The sequence below is a fragment of the Hyposmocoma kahamanoa genome, unplaced genomic scaffold, assembly GCF_003589595.1.
Source record: "Hyposmocoma kahamanoa isolate Upper Pololo Valley unplaced genomic scaffold, ASM358959v1 78, whole genome shotgun sequence".
In the NCBI taxonomy this organism is placed as follows: domain Eukaryota; kingdom Metazoa; phylum Arthropoda; class Insecta; order Lepidoptera; family Cosmopterigidae; genus Hyposmocoma; species Hyposmocoma kahamanoa.
Window position 1 is genome coordinate 11,986,043 of NW_020653945.1, and position 15,703 is coordinate 12,001,745.

General features: G+C 38.7%; 1 protein-coding gene across 2 annotated transcripts in view; it reads left to right on the forward strand.

The window, feature by feature from the left end:
• The window catches only part of LOC113232960 (DNA replication licensing factor Mcm7), a 23,978-nt gene extending 16,964 nt beyond the window's left edge, over nt 1–7,014 (forward strand). Inside the window, exons 10-15 of one of the 2 annotated variants that reach the window (XM_026467880.1) lie at nt 186–338; nt 653–819; nt 5,599–5,765; nt 6,079–6,289; nt 6,530–6,650; nt 6,811–7,013. In XM_026467880.1, coding sequence (XP_026323665.1) covers nt 186–338; nt 653–819; nt 5,599–5,765; nt 6,079–6,289; nt 6,530–6,650; nt 6,811–6,891 — 900 coding nt within the window. In that variant the 3' untranslated portion in view covers nt 6,892–7,013. Of the gene's footprint in view, nt 1–185; nt 339–652; nt 820–5,598; nt 5,766–6,078; nt 6,290–6,529; nt 6,651–6,810 lie in introns of both variants that reach the window. The other variant, XM_026467879.1, reaches the window with a different exon arrangement.
• Nucleotides 7,015–15,703: the final 8,689 nt, after the last annotated feature.

Here is a 15,703-nt window from a genome sequence, read left to right on the forward strand (position 1 = left end):
GTTCAATGACAATTGGATTTGATAAATTTGTAAATTGTTGATATGATGTTTTTCCTTTGATTATTGTGCAAATGATGATCGTAAACATTTCGAAGTTTTGTCGTTGCGTTCAAGTTATAAACCCTAATGTAATGAGGGCTACCGCATCCCCTACAATTAATTAGAGTATCGTAATATTTTTTCAGGACCCATTCACGGGCGAGATGATGCTGGAGGGTGGGGCGCTAGTGCTGGCTGACCAGGGCGTATGCTGCATCGACGAGTTCGACAAGATGGCCGATACCGACCGCACTGCCATTCACGAGGTTATGGAGCAGCAGACTATCAGTATTGCCAAGGTAATGTGATGTTAGTTACATTCCGTTCAAGTGAACGAGTTAAATAAAATCTATGTAAATTTTTCTTCCTTGTAATTTTGAGGTGTAGGCGATATAAAACGCGTTCGTGAATGTTTACATTTCTAAATATCGATACGGAAAACGAACGAATATGTGCAGTCTTATGATAATGACACGAAATGTTACACATAAAGGCAAGACTGTTTCAAAGCACTTTGTTTAATGAATTATAAAGTTAATACCGTTTTAATTAATGCCTGTAAAGACGATGTCTACGATGACGATCTTCATTAGTGTTTTTGTTTCTTTCTCAGGCAGGTATAATGACTTGCCTGAACGCTCGCGTGTCCATCCTAGCAGCCGCTAACCCAGCTTACGGGCGCTACAACCCGAAGCGTACCATCGAGCAGAATATTCAGCTGCCCGCTGCGCTGCTTTCGCGTTTCGACCTCCTCTGGCTCATTCAAGACAAACCTAACCGGTAATTGTTTTATTTAACTTCGTATTGAAAATGTATACAGAAAATGTGGATGGCAGTAGAGTAACATTGATTTCGCCGTACATTTGTACTTCATCATGATTGGAAAAGTCCTCAAAACTGTGGTTTGAGTGATGTAGAGTTTCCTTACAGTGGCTAAATTTGTTAGTTGATACAAACTGCTAGTGGCAAATCGTCTTTTTTTTTAAATACTTTATTTTAAGCAAATTGCGTTGCGCACGTTCCAACTCGAGAAAACGAGTTTTAGCAACTCCAGCCCATACAGGAATACAATAAATCAATACAGATTGAACCAAACTCACGTATATTTCCTTGAGTATATCCCTAGACGACGAGACTCGTGGACCAACGACTGGTCCTGGCACTACATATCTTAGTGTTTTAAAAATCCAATTAAGTTTTCTTACTCTTTTTTTTTTATAATCTTTATTTCATAGGTAAGCATTATTACACTTGAAATCGTCACTATGGTTTTAAACTCTACCGCTCATTCGTAAGGCAGATTCCCCTGAGAAGAATGAGCAAGAAACTCTAGGGGTTGCTCTTTGTAAATAACATTTACAATATTTTTTTTTTATTTGAAACATCAGAGATCGAGACTACCTCCATGAGCTAAACGGGTTACTACCACGGATTTTTGTCATCCAAGTACGCAGAAGTTGTATAATAACCTTTAGTATAAAGTTTTTGTTTCACTATAGTTTAAAACCTCGTGAAAGGCAAATTTTGTATATCAACCGGAATCTTGTTATAGAAGCGTATACATTGCCCCTTAAATGATTTTTTGACTTTGTGAAGACTCGTATTAATGTTATGCCTGTCACTATTTTTCATAAATAAATTACTATTCCTTTTCACATAAATTACATTTTCATAAATGTACTGTGAGGCTAGTGTAAGAATGTTAATTTCCTTAAACTTATCTCTCAAAGATACTTTGGGGCCCAGATTGTAAATTGCCCTAACTGCACGTTTCTGCAGGACAAAGATTCTATTGATATCGGCGGCATTACCCCAAATCAAAATGCCGTATGTCATTAGACTGTGAAAGTAGCTGAAGTAAACCAATCTAGCGGTTTCGACGTCTGAAAGTTTCCTTATTTTTTTAATCGCGTACACTGCAGAGCCGAGCCGTTTTGATAACTTACTTATATGGGGACCCCATTGTAATTTAGCATCTAACGTTATACCTAGAAATACAACTGTATCCACAAGATTCAATTTTTCGTTTCTAACTACAATGTTTGTAACTGTCTCTCTAACATTGGGTAATGTAAATTTCACACAATTTGTTTTTTTCTTATTAAGAAGTAGGTTATTAACAGCAAACCAATCAACTACTTTAGATATAGTATTGTTCACATCGTCGCAGGAACATTGGTGCCTTTTAACTTTAAATAATAAGGAAGTATCATCAGCAAACAATACTATCTCATGTTTTATACCCTCCATAAGGCTAGGTAAGTCATTAATATAAACTAAAAATAAAAATGGGCCTAGAATTGAACCTTGAGGGACACCCATGCTAATTGCAGATCCTGACGATCTCGTACCGTTAACATCGACCCTCTGTACCATACCACGCAAATACGATTTAAGAAGGTCGAGATCACGTCCTGCCACACCATAATGGCAAAGTTTCCTGACTAGTGTATCATGGTGCACACAATCAAAAGCTTTGGAAAGGTCACAGAATACACCAATAGCATCATGTGAGACTTCCCATGCATCAAATATATGATTAATCAACTCGACACCAGCGGTTGTAGAGCGACCCCGAGTGAAACCAAATTGTTTAGGAGACATTAAGTTATTACTATAAAAATGTGCACACATCTGATTTAGAATAATTTTTTCAAATATTTTACTGAGAGTTGGTAGTATTGATATAGGTCTGAAATTGGTGGGGTCAGAAATACTACCAGATTTGAAAAGTGGAATAACTTTACTTTTGCTTCATGAGGTCAGGAAAGACACCATCATCAACACTAAATGTGTTGTTAAAGACACAGGCTAAATAAGGCGCAATACAATCAACTATAGAACTAATTACTCTGACTGAAAGACCATCAAGATCAGCAGTATTTTTTATGTTTATAGACTTAAAGGCTTTAACAATATCGTTTGGAAATACATGACGGAACCTTAAATTAGTGATACTAACTGCATCATTTTCTTTTAGTAAGGATTCAGCGGCGGTACGAGATGAATTTAACGACTTAGTAGTCAAAATTGGAATGTCAGTAAAAAAAATTTCAAATATTTTAGCAACTTCTGCGTCTGTGTTTACAATTTTGTCATTAAATCTTAGTTGAAAATCTAAGTTACGAGGTTTGACCCTTCCAGTTTCGCTGTTTATAATATTCCAAGTCGTTTTTACTACATTCGCGCTGCTTTTTATTTTATTATTTATAAACATTGCGTTGGCTGCAACACAAACACGTTTAAACATTTTCGAATATTTCCTAACAAAATCATTAAAACTGTTACTAGTGTTATAAGTCCTTTCATCGTAAAGATCATATAGTCTTTTGTGAATTCCCACAGTCGCCCAATCACTAAATTTCAATGAATTATTAATTATGATTTTGGACCTAAAAACGTTATCACGTTCACTTTTGACTATGTTGAAAACTGAATTATACAATTTATTGGGATCGTTAACGTACGGGAGTTCAGTTAGTTTACATTATTTCTAAGCATTACATTATTTCTATAAGCTTTAAGTCTACCATTATTTATCGGAACGCATGTGATATCCTTTTTTGGCATTTTGTCAACAGTTATATTAAAAGTGGCCAATTGACCGCAGTGATCAGAAGTTAATTTATTTATAATAGATTTATTACTAGGTACGGCGTTAGTATAAATATTGTCTAAACAAGTGGCAGTAGTAGAAGTTATTTTAGTAGGCACCAAGAAAATATTCACAAGATTATAACATTGGAAAAATGATATGAGCCTACTGCTAGCACTGGAATCTTCTAATAAGTTAACATTGAAGTCACCACAAACAGCAATATATTTATTTGGATTATTTAATTTGCCTAAAACTTCATCTAATCTTTTTTCAAATAGTTCGTAAGATGAATGAGGGGTCTATACACGCTTAATATAACAAGCCGTTCAAGCTCTATGCAGGATATCTCTATAGTCCGCTCAATAGATAGGCTCACAATATCTGTACGTTCTTTAAATTTTTAATTATTTTTAATAAGAATTAAAGAGCCGCCATGAATAGCTTTTTCTCTGCTGAAATGTCATGTTCGAGGTGTGGATACCACGAGAGTCGCTGGTCCACAAGAACACCCAAATATTTTGATTGCGCAACTTTAATCATGGAAGTGCAGTTACTGATGTTACCTGTGGTTTTTTGAAATATGAATCTTTAAGTCAACATTATTTTTGGGCTGAGTATCATTATTTATACTAAAACAGATGTAGTTTGTTTTATTAGTATTTAACGTAAGAGAATTGTTACTTAACCATCTGTTTACACGCTCCAGTCCCCGTTCCGCACTAGACTTCAGAGTATCCCAAGAATTATCAGTGAATACAATGGCTGTATCATCAGCATAAGAGAAAATATTAGCGTTCTTGATCTGTATATCACATAGGTCATTTATATATATAAGAAAAAGCGTAGGACCAAGATCGCTACCCAGGGGGGCGCCATACAAAACCTCTTCGCACCCACTGATTTGGTTATCTAATTTCACTGTTTGCTTCCTATTTGTCAAGTAATCAGTGAATATACAAAGTGGAGTACCGCTTATACCTATCTTTTCTAATTTATATACCAGTATGGAGAGAGATACGGTGTCAAACGCTTTTTTTAAGTCCAAAAATACTTACAAACGTTTCTTACGTTTGTCAAGTTTTTCTGTAACCAGAGAACTCAAGGAGATTACTGCATCCTCCGCATATCTTCCACGTTGAAAACCAATTGGTTTACAGACAATATATTGTTTTTATTTAAATAGACTAGTAATCTTTTATTGAGTAATTTTTCCAGTATTTTAGATATCGCTGATAATACAGATATAGGCCTGTAATTATTGACATCGTCTATGTCTCCGCCCTTATACACAGGAGTTATAGTTGACAACTTAAGAAGTGTCGGAAAAACTCCTTTGTCCAAACAGAGGTTTGCAGCATAGGTAATAATGAGAACAACTACGGAATTTGCAGATTTTAAAAATGCTGTAGGGATATTGTCATAGCCTGGCGCACTACTCGATTTTAGGTTCCTAATTATACAGTTTACTTCATCTTCGTCAGTATGCAGAAGAACGAAGGAGTTGATTTGTGTTGGTAAGTTTTAGAGATAAGTTTTCAGTTCATCATTCAGTGTTTGTATTTGCTGAGCAAACTGCTTGTCAATATTGACAAAAAACTTATTTACATAATCCGCAGAGGCAGAGGGAGTCAATTTCAAATTCGTCAGTTCTGTGTTGGTGGATTTATTGTTACTAGTATACGTAATATTTTTCCATAATAGTTTATTATTTTTGACTGAATTATTTAATATTTCTTTTTCGTAGTTTCTTTTTAGCTTCTTTATAAGAATATTACAGTAATTTCTGTATCTATTGTAGATTTGTTTGTTATATTCATCAAATGGATTACTACGGCATTTTTGTTGAAGTTTATTTAGGGTTCTAATACAACGTAGGACACTCGGTGTGATCCATGGTTTTATTATATTATATCTACGTTCTTTTTACTTGCCCTGTACTGTTATTTTGCCTGTGCGTACAGCGAAAAGGATCTAGAACTGGCCAAGCACATTGCGTACGTGCACCAGCACTCTGCGCAGCCGCCGACTGAGACGCGCGCCCTGCCCATGCGACTCGTGCGTCGCTATGTCGGGCTCACCAAGCGCAAGCACCCTTTCGTGCCGCAGAACCTCGCTGATTATATCGTGTGTAAGTTTCTTAGTCAACATAACTGTCCTTTACCATGTACGAGTATGATGCGTTACGAAGTGTCTTCGTAAAGACTGCACATTGAAAAATTTTTTCGTTACAATTTGTGGATAACATCTACAAATTGGAATAAAAAACTGCTTAATGGCCAATATTTAAGCAAATTTAAATTTACAACAATATTGGATCTCTAATGTTATTTATTTATTTTTTATTATCAGCTCATAAAACTGGATACAAGTTCTTAATTAAAATATGTAGGTTCTTAGTATAATCGGTCGAAAATCCATGATATTTTTGTTTACTATTTCAGCATCATATGTAGAGCTGCGCCGGGAAGCGCGCAACGCACGTGACGTAACATTCACATCGGCGCGAAACCTGTTGGCAATACTGCGTCTGTCTACGGCGTTGGCGCGACTGCGGTTATCCGATGTCGTGGAGAAGGAAGACGTTGCGGAGGCTATACGACTCGTGGAGATGTCGAAACAGTCATTGCAGCATATTGATGAGAACGTGCAGAGGTTCGTACGCCTCACTATTTTATCACAAGTCAAACAAACCACACATTAGAGATTTTTTTTCAATAATGTGATGTATATTTATAACTGTAAATTTATTCACGATGTAGACTAAATTATTACAACTATATGGTTCCATTTTTCTTACACTGGTTATGTTGGTGTTGGTCGGATATTATATTAATATTAGTATCAGAAATGTCAAAGTGCATAGTGCCGTGTTAAAACTGAAGTACGTTGCAGGGGTATCAGCTCTACAGATCGCATCTTCGCGATCGTGCGTGATTTGGCGGGCTCCAACAAGACGGTGAAGATCGCCGACGTCATTGAGCGCTGCGTCGACAAGGGATTCAAGCCCGATCAAGTTTGTTTCTGTTTTTTGACATTGTTTTTTGAATAATTATAATTTTATTTATTTATAAAATTATAATAGTGCTGACTGCTTTATTAATTTTGAGTTATACACCGTAATGTTGGTAGAATTAGAAAATTCAACTTTTTATAGATCCGTTTGTATTCCCCAGGTGGATGCATGTATCGAGGAGTACGAAAATCTTAACGTTTGGCAAGTGAATCAAGTTCGGACAAAGATCACATTTATGTGAAACCACATTATTATGGTATATGTTACAATTTAAGGAACCAGTGTGCCTGATAATGTTCATTGTTTAATTTCGAATCTTATGTTGTGTGACTGAAATAATAGAATATTTTTATAATTTGATAAGTAATAGAATTTTCAATAAATACGTTTTTCGCTAACAATGTTCTTTGTTTATTTATTAAAATACTTGCTTTAAAAACACGTTTTTATATATAGTGTTTTGTACAAATAAATGAATTATTATTATTATTATTATTACATAATTTTCATAGCTATCCACTGTAACAAGCCCGGGCTATCAAAACCTAGAATTTAGGTCCTAGACTAACTCTGCTTATGTAAACAAACATTTTACAAAATAGAATTAGTAATTTATTGGCGGGTGTAAACGTCGGTTTGTTAACGAGAGCGGTAGGAGGAGGTGGGTAGCGTGCGACATTGGGTGTCCTCCAGACGATAATTAGAAATTCCTTGAGTACGAGTAAATATTGGTAACATTTTCGTTCGTTCGTGCCAGATTTTGAACTGCTAGAATTTATGGAGATATTTTGTTTGCCATCATGAATCAAAGAATCGAGAAATAAGCGTTCTTTTTCGACTTTTTTAATAAGCTTACATAATCTATCGAGCTCCATGTCACTAGTCTAACTAAATACCTGTTACCTGTTGTAAACAACAGTTATTCGTAATAGCGTAGGAGACTATGTACAAACAATATAAAACCTTTAGTGATCTGTATATTTGGGGGAAAAACCAAGAGTTGAGATTGCGAAAGTTCAAAGGTGAATTGCCCGTTGAGACGGTACAGTGCTGCATTTTGCCGCATCAGTAAAAGGTAAATTGTTTCCTATCCGGCGATAAAAAATTTGATAGTCGTAATCGCAAATCTTTCCTTTCAGATCTTTGCAGAAAAAGTAAAAACACAAATTAACTTAATATCGATACCGCCAATGAACACTAAGCCAACTTAATTTTTGGACCTGTTCTGTTTTTATTTTTTTATTTTTTTTCTCAAAATTCGAGGAGCATAATTTTAGTAAATAAATGGGGCTATTTACAAAAATAACAGTAACTGACCAAAAAATACAATTGACGTAGTGTTCACTGGAGGTACCGATATTATATTAAAATTAGTCTTTTAAATTTGTTTTTCGTCGCAATATTTATTAAATCAATACAATTGTTAAAACAATGGAAACACTACAAATATTTTTATATGGAAAGATCCCATATAAAAATATTTATGATTAACAAAGCATTTCGCCGCGGGTGGGAAACGAGGCGGGCAGGTAAGCTCAACTTTTGGCAATGATTGATGCGGCGCGGAAACTCGCCGTACGTGCTGAGATATTTCCTTTTCATCGCTCGAGAGTGCCATTCTTATGCTGGGATACGTTCTTGAATATTTTAATGCCCTGGGTAAAATTACGTAACGTCATAACAATATGTATAGGGACGTATGTCTACATTCGCCACAAAGTAATACAATAATTTTAAAGGAAAACTTGATGTAATTTTAGATCGACAAGCGCCGATGTAACTTGTAAATGTCAGCATTCATATAAACGTAAGCTTCTACATATTACATGTCGAGGTATTTTCTTACCGTGGTCGAAGCAACAGCGACGTGTTAGTTCCATTGTTCAGTCGCCGCTACATTTTGTACAAAATTCGCGTTATGCTCTTTTATTCTATTTCGGACAAATTCAAAAATATCTTGGTGACAAAATAATATGAACCAAAAATTCTGTGGGTGTTTTGAGAAAACATATTGCGCGTAGGCAAATAAAATTAATAAATAATAAATAAATATGTATGTATGTATTGCAGTTAGCTAATTTCGTAAATATGAATTTTTTTAGAAAAATACAGATCTCGGCTATAGGAAGACTTAGGAATCACATCGGGGCGTAACATAATATTAAGACAAACAAAGTTTTATGTTATTTTATATGAGCTCGGTGAGAGCAATGAATTTGAAATACTTTAGGTAAACCCGCGAAGCTTTTACGCCAAAGTTATTAAGTTTTTGAATTCGTCCTTTTGAATAAGAGAGCTGTATTCATTTTACTATGCAGTAATATACTTAAGATATTTCAATAGCAATGTTTAAAGCAATTTAAATATGTAGCTATTTGCTTAAATCCCTTCTCCCTAAATCCCACAGGCAATAATTTTTGTGTATTAAATAAAACAACGAATGAAAAAAATTAAAATTACTTTATTATTATTTATTTATTATTCTGTTAAATAAGTAAGGTAATTTCGAAGGAAATATGAATAATAATATATTTCAGATAAGTGCATCCATAGAATTGTTAGTAACATTTGGTACTTACAACTATATTAATTAATACCTAATAATAATCTTTTAAGTCTTAAGAGAGGCGAGAGTCTAAAATAGATAATAATAATGATAATGAAATTTATTTATCTACCTACTACATATAACCAGGTCCACCCAGAACTCCAGGATGGAACAATTATATTTATCGGCAACTACCTTCAGAATCCCGTTTTGACTACCTCGCAAACCGCTCAACAGAGACAATCCGGTTCCGTCAAATGGCAGAAAAGTCATCAGTACGTTCCTCGGCGACCATTTCTGAAGCGCTGCAATGACGCGAGAGCCCCAACAGCATTTTCAAGGCATTATTGTAGCGGACGCAAAGGGCATGGTATGCCTTTTGAGTGTAATTGACCCACACATTGCTCCTATAAAATACTCGACAGAAAGCCTTGCAAACGGTAATTTTGCCTTGCTTAGAGAAACGAGCAAACCTACTATACAACATATTACTCCACACTACCAGTGCCCTCCGTTCCCGTTCGATATCGTTACTGCGCGTGCAAAACTGCGGAAGAGCAGTTGGTAAATATCGCGTAACAGCAAAAGGTACAAAACTGAAATATCGCGCCAACAGATCCTTAACGCTAACTCGCCTAAGCTAGATCTCACAGAATTTAAATTAGTTTCTAAGAAACCTCATTTTTGCCATCGAAACAATACCGCGAAACAGTAGCATTGCTGAAATTGGCCGCAAGTCCGCATATTTACCATATTAATGAAAAAGTTATAACACGATCTCTGCACGAAACCTATGACTAGGAGAACTAAGAAATCAAATTCATCAAGACGAAGTAATGTTAAAATTTATTATTTGAAAGTTAACGATAAAAAGGAAAATAAATGGAGACATTCGGGCATCGGTATGAATATATCACGAAAAGTCGAAGTCAGCTCAAAGGAACTCCGTTTTGTTGAGAATAGATACGCCTGCGCTTTGGTAGCGTTAAAATTGACAAGATTGGCATCGCCCCAATCGGAGACTGCCTGGAGTGTCAAATCAAAACGGCTAACCATAGACTCTCGACAAGACTGATATCCTCTCCGCTGAGATAGGTACTTGCACTGGTCAAGTACCTATCTATCTACAACTGTGCTGTCATCAGCATACGCAAAGGAATTAACATATCATTGATATGCAGCAGAAAGAGAGTTGCAGACAGTACGGAACCCTGAGGAACTCTCTATCTGTCGCCGTATGTTCGGAAGAGTAGCCTTCTAAGACCACTCGAATCGTACGTTCACTCAACAAATCCGAGGTCCAATTACAAAGGTCAGTGGGAAGCCCATAAGAGGGAAGTTTACTTAAAAGGCTTGCGTGCCAGACCCTGTCAAAAGCTTTAGAAATGTCTAAAGACACTGCAAGTGCCTCGCCTTGCTGTTCTATAGCCTCGCTCCATATGTGACAGGCATAAACAAGAAAATCCCCAGTAGATCGCCCTCGTGGGAATCCGTACTGGCGATCACTAAGGAGGTCGTTGTCTTCAAGGTATGACATTAGACGGTTGTTGAGTACACGTTCCATAGTCTTGCAGAGTATGGAAGTGACTGAGATAGGTCTATAGTTGACAGGGTCAGCTCTGCTTCCCTTTTTCGGCACAGCTTGCACGTTTACAAGTTTCCTCGACCTGGGAACTACACCAGTCTCAAGTGAGAGGCGGTACAGGCGGGTGAGAACAGGACATAACTCAGGCGCACAGTTATGCAGGACTATTGCTGAAAATCCATCTGGCCCGTTAGCTTTATTTATGTCTAAATTTCGCAGAGTTCTAAGTATCTCTTTTTGACGGATGCGACCTGGCGACATAGTGCTGCCAGCCTGAGGTAAAGTAAGTGGTAGGTTCCCTGCGGCATCCAAATGCGAACTCTCTGCAAAGAGTGAGGCAATAAGATTCGCCTTCTCTTCCGCAGTATGAGCCAGCGAACAATCTGGCCTCAGCAGAGGTGGCAAAGATGAGCGACAAAAGTTAGATTCGACCGCTTTGGCCAGGGACGAAAAGGATTTGCTGCCTGCTGGATAAGAGGCAAGCTTGGCCCCTATGCGGCGCACATGGTCGAACTTAGTCCTACGTAACACACTTCTTGGCGGCCTTATTAAAAGCTTTCTTCAAATTTCCAGTACTCGAAGCTATGCGCGGTCGATTATCTGCCCAAGCTTGGTACGCGGACTGCTTACGTGTTTCAGCACAACTACAATCAGCGTAAAACCATGGAGGAGCTTGGGGTCCATTAGGTACATCAGAATATGGTATGTAACACTCCATACCCAAAGGCAAAACCTCGACTACAGCATCAGCACAGTTCGACGAGTCTCCTGAAATAAAGCACGCCTGGCAGGAGTATGACGCAAAGTCATGTGCATCAGCTGTGTATAGTCTTAGGGTCGTATTCTAGAACTCTACTCAATGCTCAAGTCAGGATTGCACTGGAAACAAGCACTGGAAATACGACCGTAATGGCAGGGACTTGAGTATGATTTTCAGTGCTCACTGCAATACTAAAGTCCTGACTTGAGCATTGAGTAGAGTTCTGGAATACGACCTTAGGACTATGGAAATTATTTTTTGCCATCCTCTAAGATTATAGTGGGTAATATCATAATAAAAAAAAATGGGGTGGCGTGGCTTCAGAGCAAGACACTACCTTTTAATTATATTTGTGCAAGACATTTAACAAGATTAAGCTGCTGTTATTTTCAGAGGACTTATGAGACTGTTTTTTTTTGTTATTCTTAATTGCACATATTTTCAAACTACAAACTTTAATAACATTTTAATCACGAGAACTTACCTTCTTTTTGAATTACTTATAAAAAGATTTCTATACAATTTGACTACGAACCATTGACCTACCAACAAAAGTAACAATTTATGGATTATCTGATAATACTTTTTTCGTCTAAGAAGATGTTTGTTTTAGAACCTTTTTTGTTAATTTATTATTATTATGACCCTGTATTGTCGCAGAGAAGGGCAAAGGCCTCCTTACTTTCTATCACTTTTGCTCTTTAGTCATAATAAAATCAAACCTTTAATAAAATATTTCATTTCAATCCCGCGCACCTACTAACAGTATACTACTTTTTCTGTAATTTGTTACTACAAAACCGCGTTAGTGACTATATCCGGAATCTAAACAAGTTATGGGTAAACTTACGTTATTTTTCTACAAAGTGAGTTGCAAAGAAGTAGCTACAGAGTTCAGTCGGTAAAATATAGTTTAATAGCTAAGATTTTAAGTTGTTTATTCCTCCTGTAAAATCGTGAAGACGCTGTTACGCTGTATTTACAGAGTGCTTTTCAGCGGTATTGCACGCGCAGTAACGATATCTCGATCGTCTTTCGAATCACACCACATTCTGCCTAGGTATGTAAATTGTGTAATTCTATTTGTTAGTTGTGTAATTCTATATACATAGTTACATAGACCAATTAAGGAAAAGGCCGGTGTCGTGTCATATAAAGAGGTCAAGGACCTGGCTTATAGGAGAGATGATTGAAAGATGCTCCACAGGCAAGAGTATCAACTCTTAAGTTTGTTGATGAACTTTATTTAGCAGTTTGCCATTTAGCGATATGCTGTGATAAACACTGGGATTCACTCTATGCGATTTGAAGACACACTTTTAACTGCATTATACAATATAGTACTTCAGGCTTAGAATGGCCGTCTCGGTTGACACCACCTTTTTTTTTTACGGGGGGAAATCTTTATCGATACCCCTGAGTCTCCCTGGTCTCAGGGGTATCTGTAAAGATTTCCCCTTATGTGGGGACACTCCCTCCATACTGGAGGGCTTATCCCACTAAAACCCCCCCGGGTTTACCTCCCGCCGGTTGAGTCGGCGCTGTGGGGTCGGTGCACATTCACCACGACGCTGCCCGGCCGCCCTAGCTTGCACCAGGGCTCCCGCGCCAACGTAGGGCCAGGTCAGTTGTCCTCCGACCCGCCCCCAGACGAGGGAGGCCGTGCAATGCAGGCTCCGGAGTCCCTGTCCAGAGCCCACTGGCCTCAATAGGGGATCAGGCGAGCAGCGAACTGCCTTCGCCTTCTCCTCGTACGTCTGCGCCGAAGTGGGTGCGCGTCCGCCGCGTCCTCGCGCGCCCGCTCCGCAGCCTCCTTTTGCGACATAACCTCTCCGCAAAAGGAGGCCACCGCCTCCCAGGACTCCTCGCTACCGAGCATGGCGGCAACCAAGCTCGGCGGCGAGAGGTCCTGCTCTATTGTCCCCGTCAGGGTACGGCGCTGCTCATCCCACCGGCTGCACACCTCTAGGATGTGCTGCGCGGTGTTATCCGCAGCGTCGCACTCGTGGCACGACGGGGACCGGTTGACATCCCCTGCCTGACCACAAATTGAGCGTCATGCAAGTCTAAATATTTACCGACATGGCAGTCAAGCAATCTGTCAAGAATCTTAGATATAATTGTGGGAAGTGATAAGGGCCTATAGTTTCCCAATCGTTTTTAACATTTTTTGCGGTAAATAGGTGTGACTAACACACAGCGAATAAAACATTGATAGAACCCTTGGCAGGTGAACACTGGCCATTTGCAGATGCTCTATATTGAGGTCGTCATGCCCCGGCGACTTGCCCCTAAGTCATTTGGCTAATTACTTTTGACATTTCTTTAGCACTGAAACATATTAATTTTGCCTTTGGGTCAACCTCGGTATAGTGCACTAACTGTGTATGACCTGTGTATGACAGCATTTTGAAGTGGTCCTTAAATAAGTCAGCAATCGATTTAGAATCACTTGATTCACCAATTAATAGCAGTAGAGCTCCTTGTGAAAGTGTTCGTCTAGGGAAATACTGCCACCTTCTTCTTCTGCATTTCTGCCTTCAAGCAGTAATGTCAGCATTACCGTGTTCTGGTTTTGAACGGTAAGGGTGGTGGTGAAATTACAGGCACATGAGACTTCGCGACTTATGTCTCAGGGTGATGGGCTCGAGGACGCGGCGGAAGCGCACCCTCTTCGGCGCAGACGTACGGGGAGAAGGCGATGGCAGTTTGCTGCTCGCCTGATCCCCTAGTGAGACCAGCGGGCTCTGGACAGGGACTCCGGAGCCTGCATTGCACGGCCTCACTCGTCTGGGGGGCGGGTCGGAGGACAACCGACTCGCCCCTCCGTTGGCGCGGGAGCCCTGGCGTAAGCTAGGGCGGCCGGGCGGCGTCGTGGTGAATGTTCACTGATCCCACGGCGCCGACTCAACCGGCGAGAGAGAAACCCGGGGGGATTTTAGTGGGGTAGGCCCTCCAGTCTGGAGGGAGAGTCCCCACATAACCCTTGAGTCACCCTGGGCTCAGGGGTATCCATAAAGATTTCCCCCCGTCAAAAAAAAAAGGTGACGGGCGCAGTGGCAGTGCCCCTCAGATCTTTGCGATTTAAAGGTCTGAGGGGCATTGTAACTGTTATGAACAGGTGTGTAACTTACCATCAGGAGCACGACTTGTAAGTCGCGTCACTTGATATTATAAAAAACAATCGCGGATAGGCCAGGCCGACCATTCAAGTAATTTGTACATTTCCAAAATGTTTTAAAATAATTTTAGATCGATGTAGAGCTATATACGTATACATATATGAAAAATATATGAATACAAATATCAGCTCATAAGTAGGTCAGGATTTTCCGTAAGTTATGAACACAACTACCCGTTACCAAGGTGACACTATTATCACTACTAGAAATGCTTTTGCTTGTGTTCATATAACACGAGTGAGGCTCTGTCAAAGCAGGTTCCCGCGGGATAATCCCCGAACACCGTTCCCCCAACATTCCAACACACTGACTCACACGCATAAGGTTTATAGCTGCCTAACTTTGAAAGATTGTAAGCGCCGTCTCTATACAGCTGTTTTTCAATTGTCATTTATTTCATTCATAACGAATGACTTCCTAAAAACATGACGATTGGAACTTACATCGGCTTATGATTTGAGTCCGTGGTCTTTCACTGGACTTTTAAGATTAAATTGTATTGGCGTTTAGAGCATTATGAATGTGAATATCCGATTAGTGTAGATAGAGATTTTATCGGAGGCTCAACGCGGCGGGATAATTAGCGGCACATGACGTTTTAATGATTTGTGTGGCCCTTTTGTGAAATAGGCCCATTGAGAGGGGCGGTCTACGATGATTCAAATTCTTTACTCGTTTTGTTGGAATAGCTTAAGAGTCTTTTTAAGATTGTCTCTCGCATTTCAATAAAAAAATCTAACCGCCTGTGTCCAAATAACCAGGAACTGATACCCATTAATATGTTGTGAAATAATAAAAGTTATCTGTAGTTAGTTAGTTAATAAGTCAAAATAATGAGCTTGTAACTTTTTTACTAAACGTATGTATATATTTGAGGTTTATATCTATTGATTAAATTTAAAAATAACAGTTTTAATCAACAATTTTATTGTTAATCATTATTATTAAAATTGCATCATCAGCAGCTTATCGTGCTGA